This window comes from Rhagoletis pomonella, unplaced genomic scaffold, assembly GCF_013731165.1.
Source record: "Rhagoletis pomonella isolate Grant_MI unplaced genomic scaffold, Rhpom_1.0 Rhpom_scaffold_00002, whole genome shotgun sequence".
Taxonomy (NCBI): domain Eukaryota; kingdom Metazoa; phylum Arthropoda; class Insecta; order Diptera; family Tephritidae; genus Rhagoletis; species Rhagoletis pomonella.
In genome coordinates this window covers 93,979,040-94,003,550 of record NW_023458556.1, presented here as the reverse complement: position 1 = coordinate 94,003,550, position 24,511 = coordinate 93,979,040, and the positions used below count along the sequence as shown (strand labels likewise).

General features: G+C 34.5%; 1 protein-coding gene across 1 annotated transcript; it reads left to right on the top strand.

Moving 5' to 3' along the window:
* Positions 1–19,875: 19,875 nt before the first annotated feature.
* Positions 19,876–20,733, top strand: LOC118756103. The gene has a single exon (XM_036490894.1). It carries the CDS (start codon positions 19,876–19,878, stop codon positions 20,731–20,733), a length of 858 nt encoding a protein of 285 aa, XP_036346787.1.
* The last annotated feature ends 3,778 nt before the right edge of the window (positions 20,734–24,511 follow it).

The window sequence follows — 24,511 nt, the reverse complement described above, 5'->3', positions numbered from 1 at the left end:
CGACGTTTTGGTTAGGTGATGGCTGCTGATGACGCTTTGATAAAACCTTCGGTTGTTGTTGGGCTTCTTTGGGGCACAGCTTGTGGTAGTTCACTAAACTTTATTGATTGCCTTGTATGTGTTTTGTATGGATTTTTTTTCAAAACATTTTTATTTTTCACAGTTATTGTTATTTTTGTATATGTTTGTATGTATACAAAAAAGGAAATTTTTTTTTCGAAATGTATGTGTAGACTCAAGTAGCACAACTTTTAATACAATACTTGCACTTGTATGCACTTTAGTTAATGATTTTTTTTCTTTTTTTGTTGGTTTTTCCCCCTTTTGGCTGTTTTATATTAATTTTTTGCGGACGTGCGAGTAGGTTTTTTTTTTGAGTTTTTATAAGTTTTAAACATTTTTTCCTTAGGAGCTGGGCCACGGTTGGCTGCGAAGGACCATGAATATTTGGTTGCTTGGTCCCTTCGCACTCACCTTGATCACATACACACTTTAGTTTCCATTAAGGTAAACACTTATTTTCGGTTTTAAAAAATGTGCAAAATTTAAACTTCGTTTATTTTCTGTTGATGGAATTTAGTCACACACCTATCTTGATATTCGAACTTCAAGTTCAAAAGTACATAGTGTGTATTTGTCTATGTATTTATGTATATAAAAGTTTATTGCGCAAATCGATGCAAAACCCGTGTTGACTCCGAGAGCTAGTTTGGATAAGGGCGCGTGCGCGATGTCCGACGAAAATAGCTGAACTGAACTTTCGCATAATTTTTGCGAGGATGTTAGGCGGCCGTGCGCGCTCGGTAATAATTTTCGGAGTCGCTTCGACTCCACTGCCGCCAAAAGATGCGCGCACGGCCGCTGAATTAGGTTTAAGCGGCGACTTAAACAACTAGAGCACATGTCAAGTTTCAGTGAAATCGGTGCAGGTGTACTATTACTTCCATCTGCCTCCATATAGTCGAAACACTGTGCGACGCCCTGAACTAGTGCTTACGTTGTGCTTATTACATACCCTGTAGTCAAATGTACTAGTTGTAAACTACCTCACAACTAGTATGAACCGCATATATATATCTATATTTAGTAGTATTTTAGTACCTTCAGAATATTTATACTACTTATCTACTCCTATCTACATTATGTTACTATTGAAAATATCGATAACCAAACTGGCATTAAAAATTTGATATTATAAAGCAATTACAACCAATGTGGCATTTTCCAACCAACAATCTTTTTGATGGTCAATAATTACACTTGGCCAGTTTCTTACATAATTGAGGAAATATCATCGAAACATTAACATTTTTCTCTAAACCCAAAGTTTTAAAAGTTATTTGAAAATAAAAAAACTATAATATACATATATGCGTTTTGTTATGGAACTCCTCATATTGCTAGCTTCCTTTTATTATTATTATTAAACGCGTGAGATATTTCTTTATTAGATATCTTCATAGTTATTTTAAAAAAAGTAGTTAATAAAAGTTTTACTACTATTTAAATGAAAATATAGTAGTTGCTTATATAAAAGTACTACCCTTCGATAAACTCAGACGGCAGCACCGCTTGGATCAACAATTCACATTTACAATTTCAAAGACGTGGGTAAAGGTTGTGCGGAAAAGTGTAATTTCAGAAATATTAGCAATTGAAACGTGAATATTAATGAAATTAAGTAAGTATTTTGTGACAATAACAAAAAGTTATAATATAAAAATCAAGTGAAGTTATAAAAGAGAGTGATTTATTGTGAAACTTTTATTGCGAAGCAAACGCCGCATTGGCTTCATTAGACGCTAAAAGGCCGTTATGCGAAGCCGTCTACATATGTACATTAAAGTGGTCCAAAAATGTATGTAAAAAATAAGGTCGGATTTTTAATGCCGCCACCCCCTAGGATTGTTCTATATCGAAAAAATATACCCCTATTTTTTTTTTGAAAAAAAAAAATAAAAATAGGGAGTGCTCAAAGCGCTCAAAGTTTTCCATGTATTTTATATGTGGGAAAAACAACTTTTCGTAGAAATAGTGTAGAATCAACAGTTTTCGATCGGAAAACTTTTCTTATCTTCAATTGTTCTTATCTTGCAATTGTCTCTTTAACCATTTTTTCCTAGTAACTATATTTTATAGGTGCTCCAAAACCCCTAGAAAATGCAATGGAAACATCTTTAATCATAAAAAATGGTTAAATAAACAATTGGATATTAATACTGGAAGTCTCCTGAAGAGAACCACAGTTTTCCGATTGAAAAATATTGATTTTTAAGAGTTTTATACCATTTCTACGAAAAATGGTTTTTTCTCCATATAAAATACATGGAAAACTTTGAGCGCTTTGAGCACCCCCTAAATATTTTTTGATTTCAAAATAAAAAAATAGGGGTATATTTTTCTCGATATAAAACAATCCTAGGGGGTACCGGCATTAAAATTCCAACTTAATTTTTTTGGACCACTCTAATGTACATACATACATATTTACGCTTATGGTCCCAACTAGCATTTTTGTGTCTTTTTGAAAATAGTTTTAAATAAGTGTATTTTAACTAATCTTAAATAAATCTAGGCGCGTTTGTCGGGCTACGTGTATATACCACATGCGCTTATATATGTACATATGTATATACAAATATATTCTTGTGGCATTTAAGTGTACCCAACGTGCATTTTTGTGAGTGTTTTTGAAGTGACTAAATAAGTATGTATGTATATACGAATATGTTTTTATGCTGTTTATATGTACCCAACGAGATTTTTTGTGAGTGATTTTAAAAATAACTTTAAATAAGTTTATATTAACACATGTAAAACACGCGTATGTATGTATACACAAATATACTTAGGTGTATAATATAGTAATATACTTATAAAGACATATCTGAAAGTAAAAATCAGCTTAACATTTATTAAGATTAACTTATTTAGATACTTTAAAAACTCTCACAAAATACTCGTTGGGTACACTTAAATGCCACAAGAATATGTTTGTATGTATATACGCATGTGTGTTTATGCACGTAGCCAAAAGTACGAGTTTGCATTTGGTTTGCAAGGTGTATCTATGTATGTAAACGCTTTCGCGAAAATATCGGCTCGGTAGCGTCTAATGCGGCGTCAGCTTCGTAATAGCCATTTCACAATACCTCTTTTTCAAAAACTTATAGGCGGCTTACACGGTTCGTCGGTGCACCGTGTATGCCGGCTATTAACCACAAGATGTAACGTGAATCAATTCTAATTTTTAAAAGCTTCTTACTTTTTAGAAATGGCAGAAACGGACGATCTTTTGAATCTGCTGAAGGTGTGGGAGCTGGAGAACCCGCTCTCTGTACTACAGAGTAAGTTATTTCATGAAAGAAACTGTTTCAACTTTTAATTATAAAATATTATCGCAGAAGCGGGCATTGCAAAAGAGGAACTTGAACTTTTGACGGAATCAGATTTGGACAAAATTTTCCCTGATGTAAAGGATTTAGGCGTAAAAGCTAAGTTTCGGTCCAAACTGCGGCTACCGATTAACGTGAGTACATGTGAGAAATATTACTATATCGAGCCCTAACTGCCAAAAAAACCTAAAGCAGGATTTAACTAAAAAAATTTTGCTTATATTTTTTGGCGTTTAGGGCTCGACAAACATGCATATGCATGTACATATCGCACACCGTCTTCAAAAGAGCCACAACTCAAAATAATACGTTTGTCAGAAAATGCGAAAAACTATTTCTTAGCATATGATAATCATATGGGCAAGGGCGACTTTACCTTAGGTTTTTTTAAACAAATTATAACAAAAATTTGCTCCCGCTTTGCTGAAAGGTAAATAAAAGCTCTGCGTACATTTTTAGCGCATAATTTCAAAAATGCCAAATTTTGAGTTGTGACTCTTTTGAAGACGGTGTGCGATATGTAAATAAAAACATGTTTTTTATTGAAATAGTATTTACAAATACTTGCAAATATTTGTTAATTATTTTAATTTGGGAATTGTCTTAAAATAATCGAAAATTATTAAAAAAAATAAAATATTGATTGCTCGAGTAATTGATTAACCGAACAACTGATTAACTAACTTGCAGCCCTAGTTCACATACATATCTAGCGTTATGTTTTAAAATAATTTGCAAATTGTATAAATATTACTGAAAATATTTTTGAATGGTAATATTTATAACATTTTACAAATGTGTGTACTATTTTAAAACAGGGACTGAAAATAATCATAATTTTTTAAATTTTTACCAAAAAAATCAACAAGCTGTAATCGTCGTAAAACAATTTTGACTCAATCATAATAATTATTATTGAGTTTTATTTGTTAAATACTTGTATATTATTATTATACACACATTTGTAAAATGTTTTAAATACTTTTACTTTTGTACTATTTTAAAACAATTTAAAAATTTTGACTAGTATAAATTCAAAAATTATCTAAATTAAAACAATGTTATTGAAATTATTTTTCAGAACTCGTTGGCAAGTAATTTGGAGTCTCCAGTTCTCCGAAATTGCGCTTTTAATGCACAGGTGCGTGGTAAAAAACCTTCCGGAAAACTTTACAACCGCTATTTCAATGTCCGTAAAAAGCGTAGATTATCACTTGCAAGTTCTTCCAGCACCATGGCTGGTACTGAGTCGCTCTGCGAAGACAATGAAAGCTCCAGCGATGAAGTAGATGACAACGTTTTGCAAATCATGAAAGCTTGGCTGAAGTACAATGACAATGACTTATCAATTTTCTAAGTTTTTACTTTAAGTTTTAATTTACGTATAATATAGCCATCAATTATGAAGAAATTTCAGAACATGTAAAAATTTTCATACAACTGCATTTCGGCGTCAAAAACCTTAATTTTGTACAAGGGAACTTTATATAAAAGTAATTTTTATCTATGCTTGTTTTTGAACAAGAAGTTACATGTGCATAAAATTGAATACTTAGCTATCGATTTAAACAAAAAAGTGTATGGTAATCAGAAATAGAAGTTCATAGTTTTGCTGAACATTACCAAGCTTTTCTTACTAAAAAAAATACTAAAGTACTTGCTGTAAACGAAATTAAAAATTTTAAAAGTTTTCCTCTAAATATTCATACAATGCTAAATGCTTCATCTTATATACGACTAAAACCATTGTAACTTTTACAAATACGTACTCATATGTATTATTAAAAAAACTACAATAGAATTTTTGTATTATATTAATATAAACTTTTTATAAATAAAAAAATTTAAAACTGCATTTTGTTCTTTCAACAGATATTACTGTAGTTTAGGGAACAAAAGATTTGACTGTTATTTCAACAGTAATCGTAGGTGTTCTAAAGACGACAGACTATCTGTTATTTCAACTGCGAAAACTGTTATTTCCAAGATGACAGAAATCTTCTTTATTTTAACACATAATACTGTCATTTTTAAGACAACAGAAATCACTGTTGTTCAAACAGTCTAAACTTTCACCTACAAAGTGACGGAAATATGTTGTTTTAACAGGGTCCTGTTAATATGAAAAAAAAAAGCTTTCTTTCGTTTTCACTGCTAAAAACTGCTATTTTCGGGTTAACAGTTTTAATACAGTTGAATTAACAGTTTTGAATCATGGATAAGAATTGACCGTAATTTTGGTTAAATCAACCCATATTTTGGTTGATATTACCAGCTTTTTTTTCTGTGTAGGCGACTTTTCTTAAATACGGTCTTGAATTTACATTGTTTATGTACCAGACCTACAGATTTTTTTAGCAGTGTGGCTAAGGAATTCGTCAACATTTATTCAAAATTTATATATACAATCGCTCTTTAACAAATAAGTGGTGTTTTAAGAAATTTTAGGAAAACTACTCGACCTATCTCTACAAATACCAATGGTATACCCATTGTGTTTAGCCTCCTTAAGTTCCGTCTTGAATATTTTTGAAATCGGACAAAACCTACTCCCAATAAAATATAGCTAACTTTGAGTTTTTTGAAATTACCGTTACGTTGGTGGAGCCCCCCCCCCCCCCCCCCCCTTTCCGAAAATTTTTGGAAAAACCAACTATTTGCTAAAGAGCGATTGTATATATCAATTTTGAATAAATATTGATGAATTCCTTAGCCACACTGCTCAAAAAATCTGTAGGTCTGGTACATAAACAATATAAATTCAGGGCCGTATTTAAGAAAAGTCGCCTAACTTCGACAATTTTAATGCGAATGCAATAAAAGAGCTATCAGTTTATTTAAAAATAGATTTAATTTCAGATAGTACTACATATTTTGAAATTGTGGAAATTATCGTTGGTCAAAATTTAAAAAATTAAGAGAAATATGGTTCTTTTTTATTTTACCCGATAAAAAAACTCTACAAGCCAAGTCCGACAATAGGTTATTATATACCATTTTAAAGGCCCATATATCCTCTTCTCAGACCATATTCGATCTTTGAAATCTAATCAAAAATAGTCATTCAAAAACTTATAAAACTCAAAATCAGATTTTCTGACCTAAATCTACAGGTCGCGACCTCTAAATGACCCTTAAAAAATTTATAAAAATAGGCAATAATATTTCTCATAAAAACGAATAAAATTAGGGGGTATGGTCTGGAAATTAAAAAAAAGCATTTTCGATGGGCACCCTAATATGTATGTACATATTTGAGTAGTCCACTTGCAAAAAGCGTTATGTGATTTTATAATAGAAAGCCATAAATTTGAAAAAACGACTACGAAAACAAGTAACATTTAAATTTAATCTTTTTTATTATTACCTAAAAATTTGGATAAATAAGAGCCTTATAAAATTGTAACATAACATAACATGTCATAAGATAACATTAACAGTCTATACGACCTAAAGCAGTTCTCTAAGTTCATCAGAAGATGGATACTTTTGAAAGTTTATAAATAAATATGATAGCGACTTTTGGAAGAAGACTTAACATTTGATGCTATTTTTTTCAGAATATAAAAAGATTTTGCACTCTGTTGTTACTGGACATTAAACTACTTTAAATACTGGTACGTAATCCACCAAAAACTAAAAATCGAAAAAAATTTACATAGCGCACTTTGCAAGTGGACTACTCATTTATGTATGTATGTTCGCGTCTAATAGGCACTTTGTAAGTTGTATACCTAAGCCTTTATGTTACTAATTCATTGGCGTCTAATAGGCATTGGCAAGGTATCATACTTGTCATTTTCTTCTTTTTAACCGATTTCCAAAAAAGGAGGAGGTTATCAGTTCGTCGGAATCTTTTTTTTTTTTTTTTTTTTTTTTTATGTATGTTACCGCATAACTTTGGACCACGTCAACCGATTTCGATAATAATTTTTATATGAGAGTTGAAGTCGGTTTTTTTTTTGCTAAAAATTACTTGTTTAAATTATGAAGTTGTTAGAATAAATTCGAACTTATTGGACGTGTTTTTTCTTCCGCAATGATTTCTTGCTATTTACAACCCACTACCGCTCTAACCGCTTATATTTTGGTGCTTCGCGCCGGATACTGTTTTAGTTTTATAGCAGTCAATAAAAACCCGCATTATTCGCAATTACTGAAACTTCACCGCACAAGCAAAATGTCGCTGAAATTTCGAGCCTCCGCATTGAATGCCATTAAGCGCTATTTACAAACAAGCAAATCCGACGCGCTTTCAGTGGATGTGGAGGTTATTTCTACGTACCTGCAATTATTGTAGGAACAATGGTGCCGCTTCTGTGAAGCTCAACAAGAAGTGGAAATATCTTGTGGCGATGAAAACGTTGAGGTGGTAGAGCAGTCACGTATTCAAGGTGAGGAGTGATACACCATCGCCAAGGCGAATTTCCGACGCCTTACCGCAACGCAAAATCAACCTACTCATCATGCTATTCACACAAGTCCTGCACCTGTGCCGCTTCCGAAGTTACAGTTACCATCATTCAGCGGCGATCCCACCGAATGGCTTACCTTTCACGACGCATTTTGTTCGCTAGTTAATACGAATGCAAGTCTGTCGGACGGACAGAAACTTCAGTATCTGCGTAATTGTCTGAAGGGTGAAGCGTTAGACTTGGATAACAGTTTGGCAGTTAGTGATAGCAACTACAGTCAGGCCTGGGACTTGTTGACTTCAAGGTATACGGTAATACGAATTATTGTTGACAGCCATACCAAAGCGCTATCATCGATTGAGAGAGTAACAAAGGATTCAGCCAAGGCCATCAAGCACGTGCTAAACTTAACCTTACAGCATGTTGGAGCGCTACGTGCACTCGGTCGGCCACTTGAGTTCTGGGATGACTGGCTTATTCACCTAACAGTGTCAAACCTAGCCTACGAAACCCCAAAGCTGTGGAAGTTATCGCTTGTGGCAGACGATTTGCCGTCATTTACCGCACTTCGAGACTTTCTCGAAACTCGAGCTCGTTCTTTGGAGATGGTGCCAGTGATGTCCGCAACACTAAAACCATCACCGCAAAAAGCGTTCTCCACTCAACCTGTAGCCAAGGCGAAACACATGGATCTATATTAACTCATACCACTAAAGCGCTAGTGTGACGTACTAGAGGTCTGCATCGGAAGATATTCGGCTTCACATTGAAGTTTTCTAGCGTTTTTGTTCACCTTGGCACCCTTGTTGTGCTAAAAAAATTTCGCGACACCCCTATTGTAAGGACTAAAATTGTTTTGATGATTTCATTATTTCTTTCAAGTTTATTGGGAGCTATGACAATTTTACCCTGATATCGTTTGACGCTGAAAGCTTGCTGGTGAATTTGTTTTTAACCGACTTCACAAAAAGGAGAAGGTTATCAATTCGTCGAAATATTTTTTTATTATTTTTTTATGTATGTACATATGTTACCGCATAACTTTGGACCACGTTAACCGATTACTATAATTCTCATTATTTGACAATGAAAGCTTGCTGGTGGATTTGTTTTTAACCGACTTCACAAAAAGGAGAAGGCTATCAATTCGTCGAAATATTTTTTTATAATTTTTTTTTTTTTTTATGTACATATGTTACTGTATAACTTTGGACCACGTTAATCGATTACTATAATTCTTTTTTTAAAGGAAAAGTGTTACCTCACAAGTGGTCCCATTCTAATTCGGTTTAAATCAGATCATTGGATCCTGAATAGATTAACGATAATCTTGAATTTTTATATGGGAATTGAAGTCGGTTTTGTTTTTTGCTTAAAAACTACTTGTTTATGTAAGCATTTGTTGAAAATGCAGTTTCACATAGAAATGTAAAAGTAAGGCCCCTATTATGAGTTGCATTTGATCGAACGAATTTTCATTTGGTATTATGACGCTCATTCGATGAAGAATAGCGCTGGTTCACATAAATATATTTTTCACCGCTGAGAAGCTTTGTTTACAAATCGAGCAAACTAAATAGTGTGCTTATACATACATACATATTGTTACGGTCGCTAAAGCGCTTGACGCGAACAATGTGTTCGCATCGCATATTAGTAATAGCGATAGCAACATATTACGAACGCAGTTCGCGTACCTGACAAAAAGCTCGCTGTTGTGAAATCGCATAAAATGTGCCTGTCACCCGTGGTCGGCTAACTTCATGAAAAAGAAAAATTCTTTCTTTTTGAAGACGGACAGCAGCGAGGTAACTTTAATTTATCGCAGAATATCAGCCGAATCTCTAAGTAAAAATTAAAGATACATACCCCGCCTGATTGGGGACAGTCGAGCGCGTCGAAGTTGGTAAAACTTTAATAAAGTATACGCGAATCAAACAGTGTCAATCTCTAACACGGCGGACAATTGTTCAACTCTGCAAGCGAGCCTTTATTTGGCGACGAAAATCCTCGAGTCCAGTTCCAATACACACGTCGGCGGACGGTAGAGGCGGGACGCGAATCGAGCGGCCGAGAAGTCCAAGCTGTAGCTGCTTGGTGAGCAAAGGAGTCCCCACGTATGTATGCTTGTGTAGCTGTAGCGGAGCGGTGATATTTGCATCGTACATACACATCCTGCTAAACTGACTAGATATCCACCACGAAGGTGCCATCCATGTAGACCAGAAGACGCGGCTGTGCATGATAAATATTTAAGATAGGGTCGCGCCAAAGAGCAAGGACCGTGTTATATTAGCATATCAAGGGCGATTGCAAACGGTGTCGAAGTCTGACCCGACTAAGGGCGAGTTCCGTAATACTTGTAGCAGATCGATTTCCATTTTAATAATAAGATAGAACAGATTTTGCATTTGTTGCACGCACAACAGGATCTTATTAATATACAAGTAAAAGAATAATAATAGTAATAAAAATTTGCATTTGTTCAAGTGAATTCAACGCATACTTTCATGTGCATGTATGCTTTTAGTAATTAAGCAAGGTGTTTCCGAACAGGAATACAAACCTGCTAACGTTAGGCGTATAGAATAAGAGAAGCTTAGGTGAGCAAAAACGTTTAAGTTGAGCGAACGTAGTTGGTTCGCAGCCTAGCAGCCATCATACCAAGACGTCTTAGGTGTTAGGTTATTAGGTTTGATTTTCCGCGTACACCTGGAAGTAGGAGCGCCCGGTAGCTTTGCTTTTTCCATGCGTTGAACGTTATCCGTGCTAGATCGTACCTTGAAATGTAAATTTATTTTAATCAAATAAAAGCGAGATGAATTGTTAAGCGAGATTGAAGTATGTGATGAAGGAACTTCTTGGTGGAACCTTAGACGGACGGACGGGAGGGGAGGATTGAGGTAAGCGGGGAACTCGGATGAAGGGGTGAGGGTGCAGTTGGGGCTAGTCACAAGAGCCAAGGCTGGCTATGGTTGTGGAGGGACGGATTGGCCGGCCTCATTCAGTTGGAGGCAAACCGAGACTTGTACGAAGGGGGGGATCGACAGAGGACGAAGCGGGGGCAGACGAGTAGGGTTAGGGGATTTCTGGCATGCTTAAGGTCTGGCAAGTGCAATAAGGGTGGTATGATCACAGTCAGTGGTTCACAGAGCGGGTACGATTATTTTTTTCTATAGTTGCTGCGGCGTGCGAATTTGTGGGCAAATCTACCCACCCAACTCCGATGAGCTAGCGAGTGCATAACAGCAAGCGTACCCAGTTCCACAGCGAAATCGACGCAGCCGAGAAGGCAAGCAAGCAACAATATGTATGTAAATTTGTGCAAATTAAAATGAAATAAAAACGAAAGCGAGTTTATAAAAACGTGGTAAAAATGAGTACAACAAAGTTCTGGTTCAACGATTCGTCAGAGGATGAGCTTGGTAAACTGGCCAGGAGTAGAAAATGTTTAAGAGGGTTTAAGTGTAGTCTTTCGAATATATTTTGACATAAAATATACTTAAGAAATTTGTCTACGGATTTATTAAAAACTTCCCACTGTCTAAAGAAGCGTTTGGGAGCCAAATCTATTTAAAATATTTTAAAACTATCAACAGCTTACGATTTTGTTCTCAGAGATCGTGCCAACTGAGTATTGGGATTTTCTTTCAAAAGTAAAACCAGGCTTTCGAGCTTGTGTTAAATATTCACGACGAAAATTTTAAAATTAGTGTCTAGCCGGCAAAAAGTAAGAAAACAAATGCAAAATCATACACTTTTCAAAATTTTCTAACACTTCGCTGCACCATCGAAAGCAAAATTCTGTTCGGCAGAAAATTCGATACTCAACGAAAATTTCGACGCGGTTGCATAGCTCATAATGCGAATTTCACTTTCGATAACCAGCGAAGATCGAAAATCGAATGCAACTCATAATAAGGGCCTAAAAGTCACTAGTATTTTTAATGCAATCTTGCCAACAGCAGTGTTTTCTGCATACACTTGCATCCAGAACTCTCTTGGCTCCCTTCGTAGTATTTAATATTCAAAGTATTGTCGTCACTGATGTCCAGAAGGTTTTCAAAAGCTTTATCTGTCATCTCAGTAGGTTTACTTTTCGGGTCACATGAAAACGGGTTTGTTATCCAGCTGAAGACATCCTCAGATTCAATGTTGGGAAAATATTCCAAAATATTTTTTTCTAAACCTTCCAAGTTACCACTATGAAAATAATTTTTACAGCCAATTTCACGAAAGCAACTTAAGGGAAAAATGAGTTTAATTTTTTGAATTTTATATAGAAATTGATAGAAAATAAAAAATCATTTTCCATTTAAATTGCTGGTGAAATCTGCTGTTATCAATTTTCTTAGCGTTAACTTCGAAGTTACATACGTTTTTCTGATTTACTTTGTTTATTTATGGGGTTTCCATGCAAATTGCTAGAAATTCTAAAATGTACATGTCACCAATAAAAAAATCTCGACGTGCAAGAAAAAACCAGAGATGTATTTTAATTTCGCAGGCCTCTGTTATCTTCGCAGCGTCATCCAATACAGGTTTTAAATCTAGTGGCGGCATCTTCCTAGTCGGCAGGGAATACCGACGGATCATACAGTGACTTCTCGCGACGTTTTCTGCCCCTTGCTTCATCCTAGACATCGCTTCTTTCGTTTTTCCAACCACTGCAAACATCCGCACACTAGCTCCATTTCAAACCATTGTTCTGTACAAATTTGTCGATAGCTTTAAAAATTTCGTCGGTAGTGGTGTAAGTCTCAAGTACTTCGCTCATCAAAAGTTCTTCTTCGATTTGCATTGCGAATTAGTACATCACTAACACGAGAAGACTGCCTCTAAAATCGTGTTGATTCGCTGCTTCACAGTGTGATTGTGAAGTCCAAAGAATAAGTAATATATTCACGTGCGAAGCTGCTGCGCTTGTTACGAGAACAGCCCAGCCAGCAAAAAATCCGAAAATTAATCCGAAAACGGGAAGAAAAGTGGATGAAACGCGGATTACGTCTACAAAAGTACCGAAAGAGGTTGTGAAAAGGAACGTTTTCGGCTATTTTTTTCTGACTCAATGTTACGTTGACAAAACGTACTGGGGAACTACACTTAAAAGCGAAATATGTGTACGGGGTTTGAGGAGCCGCTGAAGGTAACTTTAATAAAAATCAAAATTGTTTGATTTTCTGGCCGCCATGTTGAAGTTTGATCAAACCGCTTGCGTTGTCTATGCAAAGTCTAAAAAATGTGCCCGCACCATTAGTATACTCTAGCCGCAAGCGGCACCCTAGGAATACCCTCGCGGCACCCCAGGGTGCCGCCTCACCCACTTAGGGAAAGCCTGTTCTAGCGAATACGCCTCCTTCTATTCCGCTCGCCGAGAGCGCGGATAGTGAAGAGAAGTATAGTCGCTAAGCGCCGAGTAACTAAGTAAAGTACTCAACAAAAATATGTTCCGAAAAAGAGAGGAACATAAAAGAGGGGTACTACGTTGTGAAACTTCCGCAAGTAAAAGGTTCCTTCATGTGAAGTTTTCATGTACTTTAGGAAGATTTCGTTTGAGAGCATAATTTTTATATATATAAGAAATATGATATGTCTCGTGCACATAAAATATATTTACGTTTATTTCTATACGTTTTTTATATATATGGGCAAATCTAAAAAACAGGTAACCTTTGTGTTATTTAGCTTTATTTTCACTGTTGTAAACTAAATCAAGCTGGTTATTTTTGGATGTAAGTCATTGACGTATACTTGAAGCCTCAAAAATAATTTGGATCAATTTGCTGCATAACTTTTGAATTATCGGTGTTTATATTAAAAAAATAATGAAATCAAGTGAATTTTTTATGTAATTTTTAAGGGGGGCACAATTAATTATGTCATAACTTTCGAAGCACACCATATTCTAATTTGAAATTAAATGGGCATTTAGCACTTATGTGTACACTTCATATGTAGTAGGTAAGAAAAGTGTGCATTAAAAAATAACGAAATGCCAAGTAACTCAAAGTATGTAACTCCACATTTCACAAGTTTAAAAATTTTCGGTTTATCGCGTATAGGTTTTGAAGCATTTAATTTTAACAACTTTTTAAGTATGTGTTGTATTCTACAAACAATTAAGTATAATTTGATACCTTAGCAAGAGGTGTGCTTTCAGAATAAACTAACTTTTAAACATAAAATATTCTGCGATCTTGAGCGTAATTTTTATTCCAAAAACACCTTAATTGAAGGCACATTTGGAAAATACGTCGAAACGATCTAAATCTTTCTATAACTGCTAGTCCTTATAAAATTACATATACCTGTAAAATACTTAAAAAAATTTGTCTCCAGAAGTGTTTAAAACCCCTGATTTACTACTTTTAATGATGCTTCTTCTTATAGTCAGAATATTTCGAGAGTGGTATCAAAGCAACTTTTTCTCGACCAATGTTCTGATAGTTGCTCTTACTTAATTGGAGCCTTCTAACTTCAATGGCGTCCCCAGTTTTGCCCGATTGTCTCCACTTTTGAAGGTAGCGGTACTTGAAACTTTGCTTAAATTGTAACTATTTTATAAAAAAGTCCCTGAGTTTTGAAGATATTTTACTAAAATTTTGCACATAACCGTTTCTTAATATTACCTTAACTATTCCATAAAATCATCGAAATCGGTTCACTACAACATCTAGCTCCCATACAACTGATTGTTCAGAGACGTTGTTTTGCGTTATAACTCCTCCAATTAAGCAGGTATAAATTTAGTAGAGGTTCACTTTAACATATAGCACGCATACAATTTATTATTCAGATATGAAATTAATAGTTGTAGCGCAAAAACACATATCTGACTAATCAGCTATATGTTAAAGTGAACCCATTTCGATAATTTTAAGGAATAATTAAGGGTAAAATTTAATCAAAAATTCAAGTACCGTTATTTCGAAATCCGGAACCAATATGGTAAAACGGGGTATGCCATTGAATTTAGAACGTCCCAATTAAGAGAGTTCAACTTTCAAAACCTTTGCTAAAAACTTACAACTTGAACAGCTTGAACCCAGCTTATTCCTTTGTATTCAATTTCATGTTTATTCCTCGCCTAACTTTTGAAGCACTTGATGAAAATGAATTACACTTATATTAATCGATTTATTAAGAGAATACGAATAAAATGATATATAATATATATACGTGTGCTCACAAATGTAAACATTAATTTTTTTTTATTTTGGAGAGTGTACCAATTTTTTAGATTTGCCCATATACATGTATACATGTACATTAGGCTGGGTCGATTTTGTATGGGGGAAAATAAAAGTTATTTGACCGCATTGTAATAGTAATATTATGATGTCTTAGGTCTAAGCCAATTGTTATTGGCCAAGAAAGATTAATTTAAAACTTATCTTTAGGCCGCGCAATTGAATCAATGTGTATGAATTTTAAAAATGAAAGTTTGGCTTGTAATATCTATGGAATGCGTTATTGTTATAAACAGGGCGATATATCAAATTAAGGGCTATTAAATTTAGTACCTCACGTTCTTTTATCATTTTTCAATAAGTCTATACGTTTTTACGATATTAAGATAAAACTTACAAAAACTATAATTTTCCCTTATGAGTTTTCAATTCTTCATTACTTCAGCAAACAAGTGAAAAATACAAAAAAGTAAGACGAGATTTATTTCAAACGTTTTGATGTTTTCGGATGTTTATATAATATTAAAATGACCATGGACTTGGTCACGCCGATTTGGTCAGTTTTCAAGATCGTGGTGAATGGATGTATTGTCAAAGATTAGGAATCTTTTGACAAGTTAATAGTAGTTTCAAGCATATAAGTATTTACATACATTAACATAATACAATTAGGGTGAGAAACGCCCATTTTAAATCTATTTATGCAGTATTGAAAATTAGTGCGGAATGGTTTCAGTAGTCACCAGAGAAGCGGTTTCTATATTTGCCGTTATATGAAAGTAGGGGACGTGCAATAAGTGTTTAGATATACATAAATATTTTAGTTAATTCCATTATGTGAAAAAGTGTCTGTAGGTAAATGCAATAGTCTTTAACATATCCTGGGAAATCGTTTTGAGGACTCTCCAATTGGACGATATTGCTTTGCATTCAGCTTGAACGAAAAAAGTCACTCGCTGGCACAGTTTTCTGTAATCCGGTTCTTTTATTTAAAGGTTATTTATACAATTGAAGAGACATTTTTTTAGAAAAAAAATGGAAATCCACTTAATTTTTTCGATATAACTTTGGTAAATGTTACTCGATCAGTACGTAATAATTATCAAATTGAAGGCGAGACTTACTGTTACTGATTTATGATAATAATATGATGAAAATCGTTCAGATTATAAACCAATTATTTTAAAATAAAATAATTTTAAACAAATTTTTTTTGTCATTTTGCTATATTTGCAATTTTTAAATTGTATGCATAAACATAAGTAAACTAATTAGTGTTTCTAGAAGTTGTGCCTGTTCAGTGTTTCCATACTCATTTGCATAAACAAAATTTTTCCACGATAATGGAAAATAATGGCTATTCTATTAGAGCTACCGAAATTGTTCCTAAATGTGCAAAAATTCGCAAACTATAGCCAATATTAAAAAAAGATTAGAATATTTAGAACTAGCGATCTAAATGCACGCCAGCAATATTAATGCTGTTCTTTACATCCTTTGACTATAGGCCAGAGCAATTATCAAGAGAACAATTAAAATTTTCTTGAAAATAGATAAGTTTGAGATTAACGGTAAGCTAAAGTGCTGCGGGAAATGATATTCGACTTTATCTTTTGCGTTAACGGATTCATTATCTAATAATATGCACCAACCCTTTTTACTGGACCCAGAATTTTTAACAAGAATTGGTCTTATTCGACTAGTGTGCTATGGGTCACTTGACGGTAGATGCGCGGGCTCTCACAATTAAAATAAAATACTAATATTTTGCAGGCTTGTTGTTGACTTCATGATATAATATATTTTCACTATTACCAAGGGATTTGAGAAAAATTAGATTTTCGACCCGCCCTAATGTACATACATACATATGAGTTTCTTTAAGGTATTTTTATGTCACACTACATCAAATTTAAATATTGAAACACAATTTTGAAGGTCAACTTTACCGCATTCGGAAAAAATCAAATATTAAAGTGGCGTTAAATTTTGCAACGCTTTCATCGAACGATAGGCATTTCAGTGCACTTTTATCAAGAGGTAATATTTTTAATATAATAACAATATAGATTTTCGGGATTCTTGGGACTTATCGATATAATAATCGATATTTCTATCGGGGTTGTTATCGATGTTTTTATCGAATTTGTTGTCGATATTTTTATCGATTTTGTTATCGATTATTCATTAATTTTTATCGATTATTTATCGATTTTTATATGGAATATTTATCGAATTTATTATCGATATTTTTATCGATTTTGTTATCAATTATTTTTCGATTTTGTTATCGATATTTTTATCGATTTTCTAATCAAGTTTGCTACCAATATTATTATCGATTTTGCTATCGAAATTTTTAACGAATCTGTCATCGATTTTTTAATCGATATTTTTATAGGTCTTGTTATCGATATCAATTGCATCAATTAACCCTGTACCTCTAAAAAGTTCTTACTTCAAAAAATAAAACCAAGGTCGTCAATTTGACATCTAATTTTTTAAATTTGAAAGAACTGTGCAGATCTGATCTCCTTCACAAAAAATTGCTTCACGTACATAAATATGTATTTATTTAATTTACCTAACTCCCTTAATTTTAGTTGAATTTGACGTTTTAAACGGGTGGCATCACTCCTACATATTTATTAGAAATGGAGCCTTTTCAAACCAATTTATAGTAATACCCATACTTTGATAACTGATCTAACTTATTAAATAATTTTAATTAAAATATTTAACAGGTGGCAACACTTTAAAAAAATTAAACCTTAATAAACATCTACAGGCCAAGCGCTTTAATATCACACCCCATTTTAGGAAATCGAACCAATGCAAACCTGATCACATTCAAAAAAATGTCTCCGCGTGCTATAAGTAGAATACAAACCCTATACTTCCTATGTGAAGTTTCCAAATACTACGTTCAGGTTGCTTGATACTTAAGTATGTGAGCATAGCGGAACATGTATTTGGTGAAGGAGAGCGCCGTCGAGTAAGATCGTTCAGGTACGCTCATTTGGGATGTTCTCTACTTTTGGTCCCATTTTTTTTAGGTACCGCAAAAATGTGTTCCTATTTTTCGATTGAATGTGAGAAATGCAGTTTGGCTGGGAACTTTGCAGCCCTCTAGTACGTACTGCAATGGTGAGCACAAAATTTATACCTGTTCAAAGTTTGGCCAACTCGACTCAAAAGCTAAGCTAACCGCTATCAAAACTCATGGTGCCTGTTTGAACTGCCTTAGTAAGAGGCATCAGGTGGCAAAATGTCGTAGCGCATCATCGTGTCGCATATGCCAACGACGTCATCACTCACTACTGCACGCTAGCTTTAACAGCTAATATTACGTTCTCATTGAGCCATTAACTCAGGTTTAACGTTTTGAGTTTATGAACTACTGTCAAGCGTTCACATTGGGGTGTTAAAGAAACTCAGAGTTTAATTTGACATGTTTTTGTTTACTTTTTCTTATTCTCATTTAGTCTGTTCCCGTACTACAGGATTTAACACACACACACATAAGTTTAGAATACCAACCGTTTAGCTATAAAAAAAAAAAGAAATGAGGCTCGATAGAACTTTTTACGCTAATTTCAACCATACCAAAATTATTCGGTGCAAATAAAAACCAAAGCCAATAAAAGAGGTTAAAGAGTTCAACTTATCCATTTCTTATGTGTTTAATATCTCGGAAACTACTTAACCGATTAAAAAATTATTGATGATAATGTCAACATAATTTAAATGCCTTTTATGCGACGTATATACTATAACCAGTTTGAAAACTAATTTTATATAATCGCCATTTAAAAAAAAATTTATTTTTATTTTATTTTGTTTTTTAGTATTTCCGGACTAAAAATATAAAAAAGCATATTAATTATATACATACATGAAAGACAAATTAATTACCTTTATTTTGACGTCATTAGTTTTTTAATAGGTTATGTTGTTCAGAAGATATTAATATTTAAAAAATCTGAAAATTTAACATTAACCATTGATATCTTCTTTATATTTTACTTTCGCCAGATAAATTTGGTAGGGTTGAAATCAGCACAAAAAGTTCTATAGAGCCACATTTTTAGTTTTTGCATCGCTAGATTGTTGATATTCTAGACTTATGTGCACAGAACGACGTCGGACTAATTCTGATTAAATCCTGCAGTACGGGAACAGACAAACTGTCGGCAAGTTGGTTTCAGGTTTGGATTATCAAAGACGCAAACCAAATCGGGTCAAAAAAAGGTTGCATTCGCATAAACTCCAAATAAAAGTGGTGTTTAAGGAGAGTTTAACGAAATTTCTTGTATGGTAAAATCCGAGTTTAAGAGAAGAGTTAAGTGTTAAACCCCAAAATGGCCCATAAACTCGAGTTAATGGCTCAATGAGAACGCTTTATAACAGGCTGCATTCGCTGTTAACGAAACCGGTCAACATGCCAATGTCACCTCGCACTACGCTGATGCTGATCGAGTTATTTTGTTGGCTACCGCTGAATTTTTTTTTGCAAGACCACGCCGGTCGCTGGCAACCTGCTAGGGCACTTCTCGACAATGGTTCACACGCTTCGTTCATCACTGAATCTTGCGTCCAGCGCCTTCATCTTCCTAGAAGCTCATCGTCAATATGCGTCACTGGTATCGGATCAATCAAAGGAGGTTGCACCAAAGGAGAAGTTAAGGTTTGTGTAGCTCCCCGGTCATTAGTCTCAAACTTCCAGATGAGTACTCTTATTTTGTCGAAAATAACTAATTACCTTCCAACTACCGCTGTACCCTCATCACCTTGGCCGCATACTTGTGACTTACCCCTGGCTGATCCTAACTTCTCCAAGCCTGGACCTATTGATGTTTCGATAGGTATGACGAAATGGATAAGTTCTTACTAGAAGGTCTCCGGAAAGGGAAAAATAGCACTCCCATGGCGCAGAATACGGCATTTGGTTGGGTGTTGTTTGGAAACGCGATTTCTTCCCAAAAGCAACCTGATTTCATATCTACGCTTCATTGTGACACCCAGCTAACGCAAATCATCACAAGGTTTTGGGATCTCGAGGAGTTGCAGACAAAGAAGCATTTTACGCCCGAAGAACTTTACTGCGAGAAGCTGTTCGAAGATACCACCAAACGAGCAGGAGACGGTCGTTTCATCGTACGTTTGCCTCTTTCAGTTCGCGCTTTGCTGCGAATGGAAAGGATGTTCGCCACCAACAAAGGTCTTCATGAAGAGCTTATAGACTTGGGTCACATGGACCCAGCCGGTCCAGTTACTCAATTTACTTACTACATGCCGCATCACTCAGTGGTCAGGGAAACGAGTACCACCACTAAGCTCAGAGTTGTGTTCAATTCGTCCATGAAGACATCGTCCGGCAATTCACTGAACGACACTCTAATGGTAGGCCCTCGGCTGCAACAAGACCTGTTCTCGATTTTGGTGCGCTTTCGCACTCATTGCTATGGTCTTATTGCTGACATCGAGAAAATGTATCGTCAGGTCCACGTTGCTGAGCAGGATGTTGACTATCAACGTATTGTATGGCGTGGATATTCTTCAAAACCATTGCGTGACTACCGTCTTCTAAGGGTGACGTATGGGGTGGCATCCGCTTCGCATCTTGCCGTGAAGTCCTTGCAACGAGCAGCGCTGGATATAGGCGATGCATACCAAAAGGTCACTGAAGTCGATACATCCGACTTCTATATGGATGACTTACTTACTGGTTAGGACTCCTTTCAAGATCTATTTACGCTTCAAAGGGACGTTTCTTACGTGCTCTCTCAGAGCGGCTTCGAGCTCCGAAAGTGGGCGACAAATTGCCAACCGCTAAAAAACCAAATACCGCATGCATCGAAACAGGTTTCACATATCCTTGCTGAAGGAAATGATATTCGCACATTAGGCTTTATTTGGCCTACAGACAATGATTCGCTCTCAATCGCATTTAATTTAGAAGAGCTTCCAAAAAAGCTAACAAAACGCGTATTCCTTTCCGATTCGAGCAAGATAATCGACCCGCTTGGACTTATCGCTCCTTGTACAATCCGCTCTAAAATATGGCTGCAGAAAATTTGGCGCTCGAATGTGGACTGGGACGAGTTAGTGCCCCCTGATGTAGCTGCTGAATGGTTGACGCACAGACGAGCTAGCTACGCTTGCATCGCTCAAATAAAGTCGCTGGATTGGCACTAGTCACAAAAGCAAATAAGTGGTTTTCTAAGAAATTTTAGGAAAATGGGGGTGGCACCGCCCACTTGTGTGATATATGCGAATCTCAAAAACTATTGGACCGATCTCTACCAAATTTGGTATACACATTGTGTTTAGCCTCCTTAAGTTCCGTCTTGAATATTTTTTAAATCGGACAAAACCTGCTCCCCCTAAAATATAGCTAGCTTTGAGTTTTTTGAAATTACCGTTACGTTGGTGGAGCCCGTGGTTGTTGTCCGATTTCCAAAATTTTCAATATGGCGATTAAAAAGCCTAAGCGTAATGTGTGTACCAAATGTGGTCGAGATCGGTCTATATAAGTGGGCGGTGCCATCCAGGTTTGCCAACCGTACTATATATATAGAACTGTACTATTTTTTCAGTCGGCGTACTATATACATACTGTTGGAAAAAATATAGTACGCAAAAATACTATATTCCTTTAATTATAAATTCAAATATATTTCAGTAATTGGATGACCTTTATTCTGAAATAACAATATTAAATGAAATATTCTTTAAAGTAAAAGGTCATTGTGGGTTTATAATCAAAAAAGGTAACATAACTGAGAAAGAATTAACAAATTTACTTAAAACTATTTCATTTCTATTCTCTATTCCCACAACTTTGGCACGGGAAGAAATTTTCCATCACTTAAAAATCGTGTTTACTTTTTCTTTTAAATAAAATACTATATTTATTTGAAGTGTACTATATTTTTTCCATTTTTTTTGAAAAAGTGCTATAAATATCTTAGAAAATGTTGGCAACCCTAATGCCATCCCTCCATTTTCCTAAAATTTTTATTGTATATATAAATTTTGAATAAATATTGATGAATTCCTTAGCCACACTGCTCAAAAAATCTGGAGGCCCGGTATATAAACAATATAAATGCACGGCCGTATTTAAGAAAATTCGCCTAACTTCGACAATTTTAATGCCCTTGCAATAAAAGAGCTATCAGTTCATTTAAAAATAGATTTAATTTCAGATAGTACTACATATTTTGAAATTGTGGAATATATCGTTGGTCAAAATTTAAAAAATTAAGAGAAATATGGTTTTCTTTTATTTTACCCGATAAAAAATCCCAACAAGCCAAGTCCGCCAATAGATTATTATATACCATTTTAAAGGCCCATATATCCTCTTCTCCGATCATATTCGATCTTTGAAATTGAATCAAAAATAGTCATTCAAAAACTCATAAAACTATATAATCGCATTTTCTGACCTAAATCTACAGGTCGCGACCTCTAAATGACCTTTAAAAAATTTATAAAAATAGGCAATAATATTTCTCATAAAAACGAATAAAATTAGGGGGTAGGGTCAGGAAATTAAAAAAAGGCATTTTCGATGGGCACCCTAATTTGTATGTACATACAGTGACGAGCAAAACTTCTTTCCAAGTTCTAACGACGTTCATACTTTCGTTGTATATTCTTGTTGGTACATCCCTACTCCCTCTCTCAGAACGATTTGAAGTCAATACAACAACAATAAAAAAAACAGCAGACAAAAATGTAAATTAAGGCAGATGTTACAGTTTTGCACTCATATATTTTTAAGAACTTTTTAACAATTTTCACAAAAAAAAAGAACTACTAACACAATGTTCAGTACCCTTTTGCTTGTTTCAGTTCTTGGATGCGATGTGGCATATGTACCTTATTTGTATCTCTGTAAAAATTCTGGAGGTATATCCTCCCATATATCCTTAGTTTGCTTTCACAGCTCATGTACTACGTTCAAATTGACGAGCTAAACATGTTAAATGGGCTTGAACCAGTTAAATGAACAAAACATGTTCATAAACAAGTTAAATCGCATGCAATTGTTGTTGGAAAATTTAACCAGTTAAATCATTTAACTCGTTTGAAAACCAGTTCAGCGGAGAGTTGTATCAGAAAGCTTTCCGCTCCGGCCAATCAGAAACACCCAAAAGCTTTCATTTGACACGGCAACGTTCCAAAAATTTATATTCTGAAAAATATTAAAAATTATCAAAAAATATCAAAATTGTATGCATGTCTGCCCGCCAAAATAGAGACCCCGGCGGTAATTAGTTATTTCCCATGAGGTCTCATCGTACGCCAGAGATAATTAGTGCATACGAACTAAACATTTTTTAGGTCTCTAAGTTATCCGTATGCGTTAATATCATGAAGCAGACATTCGCACAAAACAAATTGAAATACAAAAACTTGATTTTGAATATTTTTTTCGAATTTTTATTGGTAATCAAACAACCGTCAAAGTTAACTCCAAATGTTCAATGTGGACGATTGTGTTTTCCAAAAAGCTCTTTTTAATTTAACAAGTTAAATGGGGCCAATTTGAACGTAATATTAGAAACAGCTTTTTGTTAAGATGATAGAGAACAGTGCTATCCATATGAAGAGAAAAAATTTACCCGGCAATATATAGAAATATGAGTACTTTAGTTCACCCTGAATATATGAAATACCATAAACAAAAAAAAGATAATAAAACAAAATTTGATAGAATAAAATAAAATAATGTTTATGTTAAAATAAAAATATAAAAAAAATTTTGAGAATCGCTCGGATTTGCGTGATTAAGTTATTTGCAAATAAAAAATTAACTCAGCGTTTATACGGCAAAGTTTACCATTTTGCAAATTGTTATTTGCAAATAATACGTGCGTATAAACGTAGTATGTGATACCTACGCATACTTTTTTTACAAAATTGTCTGCTCCATTTTTTGTTCCATTTTGCCCAGAAATGAAATTGGAACGAATAGAGTAGGCATTACTGTAATGCTGGTATGCCGAAATTGCCAAAATTACAACAACCACCCCCTAAGTGACAACACCTTATTATTATTTCACCATGGACCAAACCAAACTTTTATAAAGTTAGTTAACAAATAAAGGAAAATTTTGACAAGTTTACAAAATTATTTTTTTTTTTTGGTATTAATTTGATTTATTCTTTTTATAAAAATTTTGTTAATTCTTTAACAAGAACCGTATAAATCCAAGTTTCAAACTTTGTGTAATATTGAAAATAAAAACTAAAAACTTTCGTAAAAATTTCGAGCTTTTTAATTACATTTTCTAGAAAGATTTTGAGTTTGAAGTTTTGTAGCCCACCAAATTCGAATAAGTGCAAGTTTCAAGTGCCTAAACATTTTCGTTTTAAAATTTCCGAAAGTGTTACGGTTTTCTTCCACATAAAAAAAGTGTGTCTATCAAATTTAATTTGGGTAATTTCCAGGATTGTATAATTAGTACTTCTAGTTGCAGTTGCACTTCTTATGCGA